Source organism: Cricetulus griseus, chromosome 6, assembly GCF_003668045.3.
Source record: "Cricetulus griseus strain 17A/GY chromosome 6, alternate assembly CriGri-PICRH-1.0, whole genome shotgun sequence".
NCBI classification, from domain to species: domain Eukaryota; kingdom Metazoa; phylum Chordata; class Mammalia; order Rodentia; family Cricetidae; genus Cricetulus; species Cricetulus griseus.
Genome location: NC_048599.1, coordinates 137,815,698 through 137,833,333, shown reverse-complemented (window position 1 = coordinate 137,833,333; position 17,636 = coordinate 137,815,698). Strand labels below are relative to the sequence as shown.

Here is a 17,636-nt window from a genome sequence, read left to right as displayed (position 1 = left end):
AGGAAGTGTAAACTCTTCCAGACTTAAAATTAACATTACAAAAAGCATGATATGCATGTTTCTTAATAGTGGATGGAGTTGGCTCTTTCTGGATGTGGTAGTTGCAGCTTAGAGAAGTGTCAAGGACTAAGGAACATCTAGTAGTGTGTGTGTCAGACTGGTAATAAGGTTGTTTCTTGTCCCTGACAATGTGAGGTGGGATGTGAAGAAATTATTAAAATCACATTTAGTCTTTTTATTTTCATAGTTTTATTGATTACAGCCAGGACTGTGAATCTATAGGTTTTATATTACTCTTCTGTTTTCTTTTTTAGCACAAATTAAAGAAAAGCTCCACCTGCCTCCTCTGTAAGCAGAATCTTGAAGGAAAGGCTTCAGCATGCAGCCACCACCTCAGGCAGCCCCAGCTGGTGTGGCTGGACCACCCCCAGCTGGGAATCCTCGGAGCATGTTCTGGGCCAACAGCCCTTACAGGAGGCCAGCCAATAATGTACCAGTGGCTCCCATAACACGCCCATTACAGCCAGTAACGGATCCGTTTGCTTTTAATAAGCAGACTCTTCAAAACGTACCAGTAGGCAGTTCATCCAAAAGTAGCCTACCCAATTTGCCTGGCCCAGCCCTCTCTGCTTTTTCTCAGTGGCCTGGTTTGCCTGTGCCTCCCCCAAATGCAGGGAATAGCTCCACAGGACTTCATGAGCCTCTGTCAGGGACTCTGTCACAGCCCAGAGCAGATACCAGTCCATTTCCCCCTGCATCTGCCCCTTCTGCACTGCCTGGGCTGGAGATGCACAAGAGTTCTGAAATTGGTTCCAGCTCAGGACCTGAAATACAGATGCTGCCACATCCACCTCACTACATTCCAGGAGTGGGTCCTGAGCAGCCTCATGGGGTCCATCTGAATGACAGTGGTTCTGGGCCTGACCAACCCATGAATAGGCACACCCCACATGATGGTGCTGTGGCCCAAGCAGCATCTCCTTTCTTGCCTCAGCCACAGATGCCAGGTCAGTGGGGGCCAGTACAGGGAGGTCCTCAGCCCTCCTATCAGCATCACTCACCCTGCTTGGAGGGACCTGTTCAGAACATGGGGCCCCAGGCTACCAGCTTGCCCCATTTCCCCTCTCCATCTAGTCTGTATCAGGGGCCTGGCCATGAGCCCCATGTTCCACTAATGTCTACTTCAGCATCCTTGGTCAGTGGCGAAGGGAATGAGGTCGTCCACCAGCAAAGTAAAAATCCTTCATTGAGTAGCTTCCCCCCCAAACATACTTTTGAACAGAATTCCAGAGTTGGGAATATGTGGGCAAGCCCAGAGTTCAGGCAGAAGCCAGGAGTGAATCAAGAACATCTGCTAGACCCTGCCCATGTGAATCCCTTCACTCAGGGAAATAGCCCTGAAAACCAGGTACACCGTCCCTTGGAGGCTGCAACTAACAATGCCCTGCAAGACACAGCCTCTGGAGCTCTCTCAATGTTTTTTCAAGGAGAGGAGACAGAAAATGAGGAGAATCTCTCATCTGAAAAGACAGGCCTTGATGACAGATTGGACTTGGATGGCTTCTCTTCTACCCCCAGATTGGGCCATCCACCACCACCTGCACATGGGACTGGTAGTGTCTACCAGGCCTTTCTCAAAGGCCCTAGCAGTGAGGCTGCTCAGGAAGGAGATGTACAACCTTATTTTTCTCAGTCTTTGGGCATCAGGCATGATAGACAGACCACTATGACCCCTGCTAGTGATACATGGGGGGATACTTCCAGTGCTGGGACCCACTGTGCTAGTGGGCCACAGTGTGAGAATGTTGAGAACTTAGAATTTGTTCAGAATCAAGAAGTTTTACCACGTGAGACCCTGAATGTGGATCCCTCCTCCCTGAGCGATCAGTTCCGACATGGGCCCCTTTCTGGACCACCTGTCTCCAGGCCTGTTACTGGGGGCCTCACCAGAGGTGGGGGGCTAAATCTTGAGGCCCCTGACATACCAATGCATCCTACACGACCTGACAGTGTGTCATCCAGCTACAGCAGTCACAGCCACAAAAGTCCTCCTGGGTCAGTCAGACCCCAAGAATTGGTTGGCACATTCATTCAGCAAGAGGTTGGAAAACTTGAAGATGATACTTCAGGGAGTTTTTTTAAGCAAATTGATTCTTCTCCTGTTGGAGGTGAGACAGATGAGGTGACTGGGAGCCAAAATTACTGCAGCAGCCTGTCCCAACCCTCAACCCCAAGCCCTCCAAAACCAACAGGAGTATTCCAGACAAGTGCAAATAGTTCTTTTGAACCAGTAAAATCCCACTTGGTTGGAGTGAAACCAGTTGAAGCAGATCGTGCCAACATGGTGGTTGAAGTGAGAGGGACCCGGGACCACCAGAAGAAGCACAAGGCAACTGCTGTACCACCTGATGCCATCCCAGGGAACCTGGAACAGCCACCAGACAACATGGAGACACTGTGTGCACCTCAGGCCTGCCCTCTGCCTCTTAGCACCTCTGGGGAGGCTGGACACCTGGCTTCACACACAGCGGGACCACCCTTGGATACTGTGCGCCCAGTGCCTGAGAAGAGGCTCTCCACCAGGGCCCAGGGGCCTGTGAAGTGTGAGAGCCCAGCAACAACTCTGTGGGCACAAAATGAGCTGCCAGATTTTGGTGGCAATGTCCTTCTAGCCCCTGCTGCCCCTGCACTTTATGTCCCTGTAAAACCAAAACCTTCAGAGGTTACTCATCATCCAGAAAAGGGAGTGTCTGGACAACAGTCATGGAAACCAGGACCTATTCCACCCTTGCAGAGCCAAGACCCTCCTGGTGCTTCTGAGAACCTCGAGAACCCTCCCAAGGTGGGAGAAGAGGAGGCCCTTCCATTGCAGGCAAGTTCTGGTTATGCGAGTTTGCTGTCCTCACCACCCACTGAATCTTTGCACAATCAACCTGTCCTGATTGCCCAGCCTGATCAAAGCTATAATTTGGCTCAGCCCATTAATTTTTCTGTGTCCTTACTGAATCCTAATGAGAAGAATCAGTCCTGGGGAGATGCTGTGGTGGGGGAGAAATCCATAGTGAGCAGCAGTCGGGCTCTCAGTGGTGATCCTGAAGAACAACATGCTGCTTTGTCTGGAGTTCCAACCAGTGCTGTCATTGGCTTATCTTTGCCTAACAGTGTCCCTCGAGGTTCTGGGTCTTCTGAAATGATTGCTAGCCAGCCTGCCAGTTTGTTGGTTCAGCAGCTATCCCCTCCAATTCCAAAGAACTCATTTCCTAAAAGTCAGAATCCTAATGCAGAAAAGGGTCCTTCTGAGTTTGTTAATAGCCCTGCTGGAAGTACAAGTGTGATGCTAGTTCCACCTGCAAACAGCACCTTGGTACCTAGTAGTAATAAGGCAAATCACTCCAGTAATCAGGAAGAAGCTGTTGGTGCCCTAGACTTCACATTAAATAGAACTTTGGAAAATCCTGTGAGAATATATAGCCCACCTCATTCAGATGGCCCAGCTTTTCAGCAGGCTCTTGCCAATCATCCCAGACAGTCTGGGCCTGGGCTGCATAATCAGGATCATTTCTACCAGCAGGTAACAAAAGATGCCCAGGACCAGTATAGCCTAGAAAAAGCCCAGAAAGAGCTGGTACCTCCTCAGCCACAGAATTCTCCCCCACAAGTGCCCCAAGCAGCGTGTCCAGAGCCTTCAAATCCAGAAAGCCCACCCACACAAGGACAAACTGAAAGCTTGGCCCAGCCACCAGCAAGTCCAGCTCCAGTCAACATGGGTCAGCAGCTGCTGCCTCAGCCACCTCAGTCCTCCAGTGCATCGGTTACATCTTCCAACTCCAACCAAGCAGCTGTACGGTCAGAACAGCCATGGCTACAACCACCACCTCCCAATGCTTTTGGCCCAGCACCTCAAGACATGGCATCCTACTACTATTACAGACCCCTGTATGATGCCTACCAGTCTCAGTACCCTTCACCATACCTGTCAGATCCTGGGACGGCCTCCCTATACTACCAGGTACGAGCACTAACATTTAACCATCTTTCTTTGCTCACTTTGTTCCCTTTTCTCCTTAGGCTGTTTCTCTCAAGAGTGGCCTGTCTTCAAACCCATGTGGTGCCCCTGAAAACTGTCTTCCCTGTCCACGAGTGAAGGTCTTCTTTCAGAGGGTCCTACCAGATTAATATGTTGGATTGCTTATAATACCAGTGTAGTTTTTGTGTAACCCAATATTTCATTGACAGAAAGAGTACCATGTTTCCAATAGCATTCATGTACTTGTTACAGTGCTATGTGGGAATGGGTTAGCCTTTGGTAAATTATGTGGTTTTTTTTTGTCATTGTTGTTGCTGTGCTTTGATACAGTGTGTCACTGTGTCCACAGAGTTAGCTGTGAACTTAAAATCCTTCTGCCTCAGCCCTCAGCATGCCTCACTTTTGTATGTGGTGGCTTTGTTTTTGTGTTTGACAGGCCTCATTTGGCCCTAGCTAATCTCAGGATGACAGTAACTAAGGATGACCTTGAAATCTTGCAGTTCTTATCCTCCTGCCTCTACCACCTGAGTGGTGGAATTACCAGTGTGTGCCACTATATTTAACTCTTTTATATATTTTTAGAACATTTGTTTCTATGCATCTGTATGTGTGTGTGTATTTGCATGTGGTCACACACATGCCAGAAGACAACTTTCAAGAGTTGCTTTTCTCCTTCCACCATGTGGGTTTCAGGATCAAAATCAGGTCAGCCAATTTACTAGTACCTTTCATATGGTTTTAACAACAAACACAACTCATGAAGCCTATGACAGGAATAACTTTAGGAATCTTTTATATCCTCCCTTGAGAATAAAATCTTTGAGGGAAAAAGGTTAAATTATCCATTATCCTAAACTTCTCAGGTACATAGCAGTGACCCTGCAGAGTAAGAGCAGAGTAGGAGGTTCCCTGAATTCTTTCCTGACTCCTGCAAGCTCACAACTGCTGCTTAGGTTCTTCTTAACCCTGCAGTTATTTAAAATGGTGTTGTCTGTGAACATGTTGATCACTATTAGCTTTTCTTTACTTCTGACTCAAACTCATCATTACTCAAAGTAGGTGGATTGTGTTACTGAAAGGTGAAAGACCCAAGTCCTCCAGTGTTTGGGGCCAGGTGGTGTTTAATTCTTGTGTGGTCTGAGAACAGTTGGCACTGGCATTGTACAGGAAGATGAGTCAGAAAGAGCCTTAGGAACAGTGTTGTAGCAGCTAGGCCAGAAGCTATCATGGCCACTGGTTTATACCTTCTCGTCAGCCTGATGTGCCGTCAGATACACATGTGTGAACAGTTACATATGTGCCCTAAAGACTAGTAAATTCTAGATTCTAGAAGGAGGAGCTATAGCTATTATTTCTGTATGAAGGAATTCAGCTTTGTGGCCTGACCTTGAGCTGCAGAGTAGGTGGAGGAACAGATAGGTTGCAGGCTCCTTGGGAACCCCAAGTCTCACAGCTCTTCTGTGAGACATGCCTCCTTATTGCTGTGGTCCTCAGTAGTCAGAAGAGCCATTTCCCATGATTTCATGTTACCTGTCAGCTGATGGCAGACCAAAGGTTTTTGCACATGGAGGGTGAGCTCTGATTCGTGCCCATATCACCTCATCTCTCTTCAGACCTCCATCTGTCTAATGGGGCCTTTTTTCAGAGATAGGGCAGAATGGTTTTTGTTATAACAAAACCGAAATCCTTATCAGAATAAGACACGATTTTTTTTTAAAGCCAGATATTATGGTTCTTGCCTGTAATTCTAAGACTGGGAAGGTTGATAAAGGTAGATTCTAGAAGTTTGTGGCCAGTGCAAGCTACATAGTGAATTTTAGGCCAGTTTAAGCTTAAGTATGAGACTGTCTCAAAGCAACAACAACAACAACAACAACAAAACCAAAAACCTCCACATAAATTCTAAAATAAGTGATGAGATCTCTTTGTGAGGCTTTAAAAACTGGTAATTTGGGGGTTCATTCACATGGATCCCTGGTCCTGTTGCTTTAGTGAGGTGGTGGCTGATACATGTTTATGTTCAGCTCATTTAGGTTTCATGTTTGAGACTGTAGGAGGAAGAAAGCCGTGAAGGGCTTTAGGGAGAGTCTGCTGACTGCCTGTTGATGTTGATTGCACTGTAGCTTTGTTCTCATGAAAGAATCCTACCCACCATACTGCTCTTGGACAGTGGTCATCTGAAACACCTAGAGCTAGTTCTGGCCATTCAATGTCTGCTCTTCATAGAGTCTAACAATCCCCAAAACTTCTTTTCCACAGGAAATCTATGGCCTGTATGAGCCTCGATACAGGCCCTGTGACAGCTCAGCATCTGCTTATGCCGAAAACCATCGCTATTCGGAGCCTGAGCGGCCCAGCTCCCGAGCAAGTCACTATTCTGACCAGCTTACTCCCAGGTGGGAGCTGCCTCCCATGCGGCTGCTTTACTCTCATGCTCAGTTGTTTGTATTGCTGGCTCTGATGTAACTTAGTGATTAGAATAATTATCTATAGAGAATTCTACAAATACATTTAGTCAGCATGAGCAAACAGGAACTAAGCATACTGCCACATGCAGCCCTAGCAGAGCTGTTAATTAACATTTGTCCCAAACCCTAACTAGGGCAAACCCTATGCAAGGCTGTAAGAAGTAGATGCTAGTAGATGGGTGGCTGTTCCTGGCAAAGGCACATCCATTCTGCTGGCAATTTGATGGTGCATGGTTAGAGTTCTTAGACTGCTGTAGTTCTCAAAGTCTTGAGAACATCGATGGTATATCCCATAGATCCATTAAGTGTTCTCTAATATAGGGACTGAAAGCTGTGTTCTGTGCCTGGCTCTGCCCATTTTGCTGGAAGCTTTGCCCACCCCCACCCCCAACCCGCTCCCTCGAACTTGCATAGCTCCTATACTGGCTATCCATGTCTCTCTTTTGTAGTCATGGAAGAGAGATTTGGAAAGAACCTTGGCCTTGTGCCCTCTGAGTAAGTCTGTGAGCCAGGTCAAAGTTCCATCTGCATTATTAGCTGTCCAGAGCCTGCTTTTGATCTGTGTCCACTCCAGGCCATTGCATAAATTAGCGGAGTGTGGGCCTTGGTCACTGTGGACTCTGCTACCTCAGTTCCTGCAGTTGCCCAGCTTAGTCAAGCCCAGAAGTAGGTGCTCATGGTAGCTAGCTTTGCTACAAAGGATGCATCACTCTTTTGCTTAGCAGCTCCCAGCTACTAAGGTTATGTGTGTGCTTGCTTTCAGAGTTTTCTGGAGGCATTTGGTGACTTGTAGACTGCTTTGCATGTGAACCTTTGTCTGTTTAGCTAGCCCTAGTGTACCTTGCTCAAAAGGTACACTCTGAACTGTGTGCAGGCGTGCATCATTCTTGGTTTTTATGAAACAAATACTGAAGCTTAGGTAAACTCTGGAGTACCTGCCTGGTAGGTGTGAGGCTCTGTGTATGATCCCTAATACACATACACACACACAAGAGGGGGACAGAAGGTAGACACTTAATTGTGAGAAAATTCTTGGGATCTTAGATTGCAAGTAGCATTTAGACTCATACAGCTTAGCTTTTTGATTCAAAGTCTGTGAGAAGACAAGAGGCATGTGAATCTGTTTGCTGGAGTGCAGAAGAGAGAGAACATGGGGGCCAGAACCAGAGTGTGTCTTCCCACTGTGTCATTTTGCCTTTCATGTCTGCCTGCAGTTTCATTCAAGAATTAACTTACAGTTCTGGGCAGTGGTGGCACATGCCTTTAATCTCAGCAATTGGGAGGCAGAGGCTGGTGGATCTCTTGAGTTTGAGGACAGTCTGGTCTACAGAGAAAATTCCAGGGCAGTCAAAACTACACAGAGGAACCCTGTCTCCAAAACAAAACAAAACAATTAACTTTTAAGAGTGACTATGACACAGAGCCTCAGGCCAGGTCAAGTTACCACTCTTGTGATGACTGCAGCTTTCCCTTCAGCTCTTGGGGTCTCTAAGTGTCTTCAGCCCTCATTTGTCACAGCCTGCAGGAGAATCTGTTCTTTTGTCTCCTCTGTCTATGTGTGTGGACACTCAGTGTTGATGGGATACTCAGTGTGTTAGGAAGATAAGATCACGGTTGGACCTGTTTGAGGTGGAACACATTTCTCATGTTTGTGACTGTGTTCTTCCTGAATTGAATGTAGCTAAGTTGGTGAGAGCAGTTGAGGTAGTAGCATGCTCTTGATCTTGCTCTATATTATCAAGGTATTTTTCTATAGCCACTGCCATGCAGATGAAAGTCTGGAGTGGCCAACCTGAATAAAACCTTAAGGCCAGGCTGGTGATAGATCTGTGGCTGGGCAGGTGGATGAGCAGTTGCTATGCTAGCCAAACAGCCAAGCTCAGCTGAGTAGTTTCCCCAAAGGACATCAGAAAATTAAAAAACAATGTTTAGTGCTTTTGAGAATCCCAGAGTGAGTGGGGGCATAGTTCAGTCTATTGGGCATGGAAGAGGCTAACTCCTTATTGATCTGCAGGCCCTGGCCCACCTCACAGATCTGCTCCTCTAAGGCCATACTGAGCACACATAGCTAGTGACCTTCCCTAAAGGCTGTTAAAATTATCATTTTCTTGTTTCTTACAACTGTAATCCCATTACTGTGAAGGCATAGGCAGGAGATTGTCATGAGTTTAAAGCCAGCCTAAGCTATACAGTGAGACCTTGTCTCAAAAACAAAAACAAAAAAAGAAAAGAAAAGAAAAAAAATCAGAAGGAATTTTAGATTAGTTTTGGACTTAGTGCTTCTTGTTGCTGCTTAGTATGACATAAAAACTTGTTAGGATGCAGCACTGAAACACAAGAGGAATCAATCCTTTTGCTGAACACAGTCCAACAGTCATTTTGATGAGCTCAGTTTCAGGTAGCTACGTAATGGGGAATTCCATAGCTCATCTTTGTTTTTGCTTTTGATCTGTGAGTTTTCCATGGTTGAGGAGCTTTTATGAATGTCTGAATGTGCTTTGGGTTGGCTAATTTCTCATTACACTTTAAGAAATAGATACTGTGTTTAACAGTTCTTTTTTTTTTTTTTTTTTTTCCCCAGGCAAGGGTATCCTGAAGGATACTATAATTCTAAGAGTGGATGGAGCAGTCAGAGTGATTACTATGCAAATTATTACTCCAGCCAGTATGATTATGGAGGTATGTTTAGAAACTGTAGCCATTAGCAGGGAACTGTCTAGCCACTACCTGTGATCATACACCATGTATGAGTCATGGTCTGGCAGGTGAATCAAGATCACTTTTCCTTTCATTGGCCAAAGTAATTGAGAATTCTTAGCATCTGAGAATGATCATTTTGGCAATTACATTGAAAAGTCACATTGTACCCACAGCATGGTGTCTGTTGTATTGTCATGAAGGATAGTGACTAGTTCTGAGACTTTCTGGTCCACTTGTAACTACTCAAGTATGAACTAATGAGGCTGCGGTGGCATATAAGACCGGCTCCCCAGTCACTCTGTCACACTTGAATGCTCAAAAGCCATATGATATTGATGCTTGCTCCTTGGTGATGGATGTAGCATGTCAATTGTGGCAGTTCCAGTTACTTCACAAGCCTCCATACTTGCCTTCCACAAAACATGTCCTGGGAAAAGCTATGAGTTCCCTTAGCAACCCTGCTATATGCTGCTGTACCACAAACCTGCAGTCCCTTGACATGTTCACGTGGTGTTTCCCAGGAGCTCTTTGCCCCTTAAACATTTGCATTGCTTTTTTTTTTTTTTTTTTTTTTTTTTTTTTTTTTTTTGGTTTTTCGAGACAGGGTTTCTCTGTGTAGCTTTGGAGCCTATTCTGGCACTTGCTCTGGAGACCAGTCTGGCCTCGAACTCACAGAGATCCACCTGCCTCTGCCTCCCAAGTGCTGGGATTAAAGGCGTGCGCCACCAACACCCGGCCGATTTGCATTACTTTTAAGCAGGAGTATTGTACACACTCTCCTAAAATGTTTGTTCATAATGTTAATATTTAAAAAGAGAGTTAGCTTTTAATGAAATTATTTCTTAAAATATCCTGAAACAAAGCCGGGCTTGGTGACGCATGCCTTTAATCTGAGCCCTGGGGAGGCAGAGGCAGGCTAATCTCTGTGAGTTCGAGACCAGCCTGGTCTACAAGAGCTAGTTCCAGGACAGCCTCCAATGCCACAGAAAAACCCTGTCTCAAAAAAACAAAAACAAAAAATAAACAAACAAAATCCTGAAACACAAGCTGGAGAGGTGGCTCAGCTGTTAGAGTGCTGACTTGCTGCTCTTCCAGAGGACCTGGGTTCAACTCCCAGCACCCACATGGCAGCTCACAACATCTGTAACTCTAGTTCTAGGGGATCTGGCACTCTCACACAGACAAACATGCAGGCAAAACACCAATACGCATAGAAATAATATATCTTAAAATATATCCTGAATCATGTTAGGAGTATAATTAATATAATTTATAGTTGAGATAACTATTAAAAAGTATTATCAAGGCTGGGGCTGTAACTGTGGTACCTAGCTACACACCCGACTGTTCTTAAAGCCTTAAGTTTGATCCCTCACATCTCAAAACAAACCAAAAAAAGTGAAAAAGAACTTAATATAGAACTCTTGTAGTAGCTTTTCTTTTTTTCATCCAAATATGTATATTGAGAGAACAGTGACTGCCACATCATGAGCAGGAGGCAGCTGGTTCTTCCGGATTGGGGCTCGCTCTCTAGGCCATGCCTGTCCTTTCCTCCTAAGCTGTCTGCCTGCTCCAGGGCAGCTGGGTGGGTCTTCTGTGTGTCACTGCTGCACTCTCTCTTCATTCCTCACTTACAGACCCAGGCCGCTGGGATCGTTACTATGGGCCTCGCTTCAGGGATCCTCGCACCTGGGACCGGAGATACTGGTATGACTCCGAGCATGACCCATACAGGAAGGAAAACTATGCTTACAGTGACAGGTTAGTGAAATGTACACGTCTGAAGGAAGTGGGAGGGAGCTGAGGTGTGCTCTTGCTTGCCTTCCTCCTATCTTTGGAAGTAATCAACGATAGTTCTGGGCTTCTGGGAAGTGATCTCTTAGTGTCTGAAAGAGGAAGTATTGGCCATCTCTCCCTATACCCCCCCCTTCTGGCCTATGGAAGAAGAACTGGCTCAAATGTGCTCCTTCCCAGTGGCTCTGGGAGGACTTTAAATCTGCCTCCTTTCTTCGGTGTCTTTTCTCCATCCTGCCCATAACCCAGGGAAGGAACCACCCTCAAGTTGCACCTGTACTGTGTTCTCTGAGATAACCTGCATCTGAACCTAGGATTTGGTTTCTTGTGCCGGGCCTGCAGGGTTAGCTATAACTAACATTCTTAAGGATGAAGATAGCCTCAGGGTAGAGGGACAAAGGGAGGGCAATGAGCAGTGAGGGCTAACTGCAGCCTTGGGAAGTTCCTGGGTAGTTATGTGGTGTCCCAGGGAGTTGCCCTTCCAATCCCCTGCCTCAGTCCCCTGTTTCCTCTAGGCCTGAGAAATGTGATGATCACTGGAGATATGACCCTCGTTTCACGGGGAGCTTCGATGATGACACTGAGCTCCACAGGGACCCCTATGGAGAAGAAGCAGACAGGCGCAGCATCCACAGTGAGCACTCGGCTCGGAGCCTGCACAGCACTCACAGCTTGCCTAGCCGCCGGAGCAGCCTCAGCTCCCACTCACATCAGGTGTGCTGGGCAGGCTTGGCAGGGGGAAGAGCAGGTGTTAAGTCTTGGCCACAACTTTGTCTTTGCCTAGTTCTAACGGTGTACCCACAGTCTTTCTGGTGTTCATGGGAACTCATTTTCTCTGCTTGATTTCTCTCCCAAGAGTCAGATTTACAGAAGCCACAATGTGACTGGTGGTTCCTTTGAAGCCCCTCATGCCCCAGGCTCATTTCATGGTGATTATGCCTATGGCACGTATGCCAGCAATTTCAGCGGTGCCCATGGTTTTCCAGAGTACGGCTACCCTGCAGACACCTCCTGGCCTGCTGTGGAGCAAGGTGCGTCTCAGCAGTTCAAATTGAAGCCACCAGGTTGGGTTAAAACAAGGGAGTCCAATCAGCTCCTCTGCACGCTGTACCCACTGTCCCGAATGTCATGGCTTGTTGGTACAGGCCAGTGCTGGCCCTTGGTCTGAGACCTGTCTGCTTGACCACATGTGCATTGTTAATGTGTAACTTTGAGTCCACTCAAGCCTTGGGTCGCTCTTCTCTATGTTCCCACACTGGCAAGTGGATAAGCAGTCTTGGAACTCCAAGTTCCCCTTGAGAGACTCTTGTTCTGATTTGTGCCAGTATCCCACCTCCTGAAAGGTGTAGCTTTAAAAAGGTATAGCTGAGAACTCTCCTGACTAAAGCACCAGTCAATGAGAAACGGTTTTTGTGTATGAGTTGCTCAGCTCTTTTGCTCTTGGATGCTCTGTGACAGTTAGCCTGAAGCTGAGCTGGGCAGGGAGCCTGAGCTGGGAATCTGGTGCAGAAGCTGTTAGACATGGCGAGCTAGCTTATTGTTTTTCTTCCTGTTTATTTAACTTCAGTTCCATCAAGACCGACCTCTCCTGAGAAATTTACGGTGCCTCATGTCTATGCCAGGTTTGGTCCTGGTGGTCAGCTCCTTAAAGTGATTCCCAACCTGCCTTCAGAGGGACAGCCTGCCCTGGTGGAGATCCACAGCTTGGAGGTAAGCATGGACCCGTGGCTCTCTCTGCACCCCTTGGAAATCCTTGGGAAGTGTGCCTTCCTGAGAAGCTTAGGCCTCTAGGGCTTTTGTTCTATTTAGAGGCTGACTCTTCTAGAACTCAGCACTTTAAGCAGGTGCTGTGGTTGTTAGATATGGGTTGATTGTATGTGCTCTTCTGCTTCCTTTCATGTTTTGACAGTGTTTTTTTTTTTTTTTTTTGTGTGTGTGTGTGTGTGTGTGTGTGTGTGTGTGTGTGTGTGTGTGTATTTTAACTAATGGAATGAGATTGGGGGCACACTTTCTCTGTAGCCTCAGAAGCCTCTCTTGTCATATCTGTCAAGACCCAAATAAGTTTTTCTGTTTAAAATTTGAAAACCTCCATTGTAGTTCATGCATGCTCATATAATTGTACCAAGCACCTTCACCCTCTGGATGGAGGGATGAGCGTGGTCCCAGAATTGGCTTTGTAACTCAGTCTGCTGGAGGTCGTACATGTGAACTGCTTTTCCCCTCTCATTGCAGACCTTGCTGCAGCATACACCCGAGCAGGAAGAGATGCGCTCCTTCCCAGGACCTCTTGGAAAGTAAGGCTCCTTGTTGCGATGTCTTTTGACAAAATGGCATAATGGCAGCTGCTAAGTTTGGCTCACAGTTTTGGTACCACCATTCACTGAGTGTTCATTCTTTCCCCAGAGATGATACCCACAAAGTAGATGTTATTAACTTCGCACAGAACAAAGCGACAAAATGTTTACAGAATGAGAGTTTAATTGACAAAGAGTCTGCAAGTCTTCTTTGGAATTTCATCATTCTGTTATGCAGACAAAATGGGGTATGTTCTCTTTTACTTTTTAATGTTCTCTCTGTTTGCCTTTAGTCTCAGAATCTGTTTCCTATTCCTGTCCTAAGCTGTGGGCAGTGTCAAGCCTTCTGTACAATGCTTCCAGTCATGCCATGCTTCCTTGGGAAGAGCATCATGGCCACAACCTGGGAAAGTAGGAAGAAAGGGAGGTGTAAGATTTGTCATGAGCTGACACCTCAGGCCTTCCCTGCCCACATGAAAAGTCAGGCTTCTTTCCTGAGGTCTAACATGTGCTACCTATGCAGACCTGGCCAGGTTCTGACAGCATGGGAATTTGTCATCTGGCTAGAAACCCTGTTTCTAATAAAATCTTACGCTGCTTCCCATCTGACCCTGTAGACCGTGGTGGGAACAGACATTGCAGAGCTTTTGTTACGAGACCACAGAACTGTGTGGCTTCCTGGGAAGTCACCCAATGAAGCAAACTTGATAGATTTTACTAATGAAGCCGTGGAACAAGTGGAAGAGGAGGAGTCAGGGGAGGCCCAGCTCTCATTTCTCACAGACAGTCAGACGGCAACCACCAGCGTGCTGGAGAAGGAGATTGAGCGGTTCCGTGAGCTCTTACTATATGGCCGGAAGAAGGTAGGCAGCCCTGCAGATGTTTCTTCTAGTGTCTGTCTGTTGGCCCAGGGAAAAGACCAACCTCCTCTAGGAGGCAACTGCAGCAAGTGCTGTTTAGGGATGATATCTGGCCCTTTGCCTGATATCTCTGAAGGTATTAGTAGTGTTTTCTCTGAGAAGGGCCCATGTGGAAATCTGGCCAGTTCAGTTTACAGTCATTTAGAGAGGATGTGTGCTCATCTGTGTGCAGAGTCCTGGGATGAAGTCTTCTTAAAGACTGAAGTTTCAGGCCAATCCTGTGTATTTTTGTTAATTCAGGTTTTATATAACTCAGGCTGACAGTGTGCACAAGAGTGTTGAAAGTAGCTGGGCAGTGGTGTCACACGCCTTTAATCCCAGCACTTGGGAGGCAGAGGTGGGGAGAATCTATGAGTTCAAGGGCAGCCTGGTCTACAGAGCAAGTTTCAGGACAGCCAGGGCTACACATGGAGAAACCCTGTCTTGAAAAACAACAACAAAAAGAGTGCTAAAAGTGTGCACATTGGGTCAGAGGATGTGCTGAGCATGGGAGGCACTTCATAGTGGCTCATAGAGTTCTCTGTGTCAAGCACGTCTATCTAATAGGTCTAGTTCTCTGTCCTTCACATTATGATCAACTTAGGAAGTTCATGTTTTTAGTCTGGTGTGGATCTAAGAATTGAACCGAATCATGGGCGTGATAAGCATACACTTTCAAATAGACTCCACCTTAGAAAGTTTGTGGCCCAAAGCATCATCATATCCCCGAAGTTCTTGATTTCAAGTGTGTGCCACCACACCTGACTAGAAAGCTTAGTCTGTGAAACAGTCTTGCCATGTTACCCAGGCAGGCCTTGAATTTCTGGGCTCAAATGGTGGTCTTCTCTCTGTTTCCTGAATAGTTGAGACTACAAGTGTGTGCCCTCATGCTCAGAATAAAATTCATGTGTGGTCCTTAAGATTTTAATATGGATGTTTCACATATGGTTGGAATCATAGATCCTATTGGCTTTTGTGAATATTTTACTTCTATTGGTAAAATTTTACCTACTGGCCAAAAGTGCTCAATTTTACCACAGATTATTTGGGGTAAAGGGAGAGACTAAGTTGAGGATGCTGTTTGTTTGGAGAGTGTATTCGGGGTAGCCATATGTCACCTGGATGGGGAACCCACGCTGATACTGCATTCTTCACGTTGTTTCTAGCTGGTGTGCTGGTTCCTCACATAGAAGGGAGACTAAAATTACTAGGTACTCACTAGAGAGAAAGGGCAGAAGGACAAGGCTGTACTGTCATCTATAAACCATGAACATATTTGTCTTTTGAGGTCAAAACCATATTCATCGTTTTTGTGTGTGTATGCATGAAAACATGTGGTTCTGCCTGGTCTAACAGTAAGCAGCACTCTGATCATTCTCATGAGCCCTGAAATGCATTGCAGGATGCTCTGGAGTCTGCCATGAAAAATGGCTTATGGGGTCATGCTCTGCTGCTTGCAAGTAAGATGGACAGCCGGACACATGCTCGTGTCATGACCAGGTGAGTTAGTACCCATCCAGTTGTGTAACCCGACTTTGGTACTCAAATATCATTCCTCTGCTTGTGGGGCTTTCAGCTGTGGAGTCATAGATTTCCTTGACCCTTCTTGGGTTATACTGTTGAAGGAGTTTCAATTCTTTATTGCTTAGTATTTAATATTTTCTGTAAAACCTCAGTGAGCTCTTCATTCTGACAGTTGATAAAGGGCTGAGAATGGACTGTGGTTTCTTCTAACTGAGCCAGAGATAGATCTCCCCATTCTCTGTACACATAGGTTTGCCAACAGTCTTCCGATCAATGACCCTCTACAGACTGTCTACCAGCTTATGTCTGGACGGATGCCTGCTGCGTCCACGGTGAGTGTGCAGGTCCACAGGACATTAGTGGAGGCCCTGTGGGATTTGTGTATGCTAAAGACTTTGACCATAGAGTCTGTCTGAAACCTGTGTTTCTTGTCTTGCTTTCTCATTGGGCTTGGCCATCAGGAAATTAAAGGTGATGGTCTCTGAAGGATAAGGATTTGTTTGGTGTTCTCATTGTAGTGTTGTGGAGATGAGAAATGGGGAGATTGGAGGCCACATCTTGCAATGGTTTTATCCAACCTGAACAACAACATGGACGTTGAGTCTAGGACCATGGCTACGATGGGCGATACTCTAGGTGAGTTAGGTGTGAGGTAGGCCTTTAGCTGACATGTGGTAGACCCTAGAGCCTGGCTGTGTGCCAGAACCCGTAAGAAGTTCAAATTAGGAACAAGCTTGCTTTCACAGGTCAATCCCTTCTCCCTCTCCCTCCCCTCCCCTCCCCCTAACCTTCCCCCCCAACTTCCCACCTGTCCCCCACCCCACCTACCTTCCACTCCCCAGGCAGGGTAGTACCCTCAACAGGGGCTCCCCAAAGTCCACCACATCATCCTGGGCCGGGCCTAGGCCCTTCCCCATGTGTCCAGGCTGAGAGAGCATCCCTTCATGTGGGATAGGCTCTTAAAGTCCCTTCTTACACCAGGGAAAAATACTGATCCACTACCAGGGGCCCCATAGAGGGCGGAGGCCTCCTCATTGACATCTGACATGGTACATCTTAATATGACACCTTCCCTAGAGAGTTTCCAAGGACTGATGAGATGTGGTTGCTCTTTCTCTTCAGCATCAAAAGGCCTCCTGGATGCTGCACACTTCTGCTACCTGATGGCCCAGGTTGGATTTGGGGTTTACACAAAGAAAACCACGAAACTTGTCTTGATAGGCTCAAATCACAGGTAAGGAATCAAGTCAATATAGCAGTATCCATTTTTCTCTAAGAAGCAAAAGACCCCTGTCCTTCAGTTAATTTGAAAATGGCCAGTTGTGTGATTTTGCCACGTGATGGGACGTGCTTGGGATGACCTGCTCAGAGGTTGGTGATGCTAGTAATTGGCCACTTTTCAAAAGGAATAATTCACTTCTTCCACAGTTTGCCATTTTTCAAGTTTGCCACCAATGAAGCTATTCAAAGGACAGAGGCTTATGAGTATGCTCAGTCTCTTGGGGTGCACACCTGCTCGTTACCTAACTTCCAGGTGAGCAGGGGCTGTGGGGGGGGTGGTGGCCAGTGCTCACCAGTGCTTGCTTAGTTAGGTTTTTAAATTCTCACAAAAGTAATGATGAGGTATTATGTTTTATGGTTTTTGTTTGTTTTTGACTCCTTGAATATATAGTTTATCAAAATGCTATATTGAATACAGAATTTTTGTTCATATTTTTGTTCTTAATATTTCAGACTAGGTTTCAAGACCTTTTATATATAAGGTTTGGTTTGGTTTGGTTTTGGTATTTGGAGACAGGGTTTCTCTGTAGCTTTGGAACTCGCTCTGTAGACCAGGCTGGCTCAAACTCACAGAGATCTGCCTGTCTCTGCCTCCTGAGTTGGGATTAAAGGCGTGCGCCACCACCGCCTGGAGTATATAGGTATTTTA

The 17,636-nt window shown here is 46.3% G+C and overlaps 1 protein-coding gene across 9 annotated transcripts in view; it reads left to right on the top strand.

Annotated features, from left to right (window-relative positions):
- The window catches only part of Sec16a (SEC16 homolog A, endoplasmic reticulum export factor), a 36,526-nt gene that overhangs the window by 2,947 nt on the left and 15,943 nt on the right, over positions 1 to 17,636 (top strand). For 8 of the 9 annotated variants that reach the window (XR_003486705.2, XR_003486706.2, XM_027422965.2 and 5 more), the window contains exons 2-16: positions 315 to 4,009; positions 6,287 to 6,423; positions 9,077 to 9,174; positions 10,833 to 10,956; positions 11,505 to 11,703; positions 11,846 to 12,020; positions 12,557 to 12,699; positions 13,222 to 13,283; positions 13,393 to 13,531; positions 13,901 to 14,146; positions 15,585 to 15,682; positions 15,957 to 16,038; positions 16,225 to 16,342; positions 16,829 to 16,940; positions 17,135 to 17,240. Coding sequence is in view for 7 of the 9 variants with exons in the window: in XM_027422965.2 (XP_027278766.1) it covers positions 380 to 4,009; positions 6,287 to 6,423; positions 9,077 to 9,174; positions 10,833 to 10,956; positions 11,505 to 11,703; positions 11,846 to 12,020; positions 12,557 to 12,699; positions 13,222 to 13,283; positions 13,393 to 13,531; positions 13,901 to 14,146; positions 15,585 to 15,682; positions 15,957 to 16,038; positions 16,225 to 16,342; positions 16,829 to 16,940; positions 17,135 to 17,240 (5,469 nt within the window). In the remaining 2 variants the exon portion in view is untranslated. The remainder of the gene's footprint in view (positions 1 to 314; positions 4,010 to 6,286; positions 6,424 to 9,076; positions 9,175 to 10,832; positions 10,957 to 11,504; positions 11,704 to 11,845; positions 12,021 to 12,556; positions 12,700 to 13,221; positions 13,284 to 13,392; positions 13,532 to 13,900; positions 14,147 to 15,584; positions 15,683 to 15,956; positions 16,039 to 16,224; positions 16,343 to 16,828; positions 16,941 to 17,134; positions 17,241 to 17,636) is intronic. The other variant, XM_027422968.2, reaches the window with a different exon arrangement.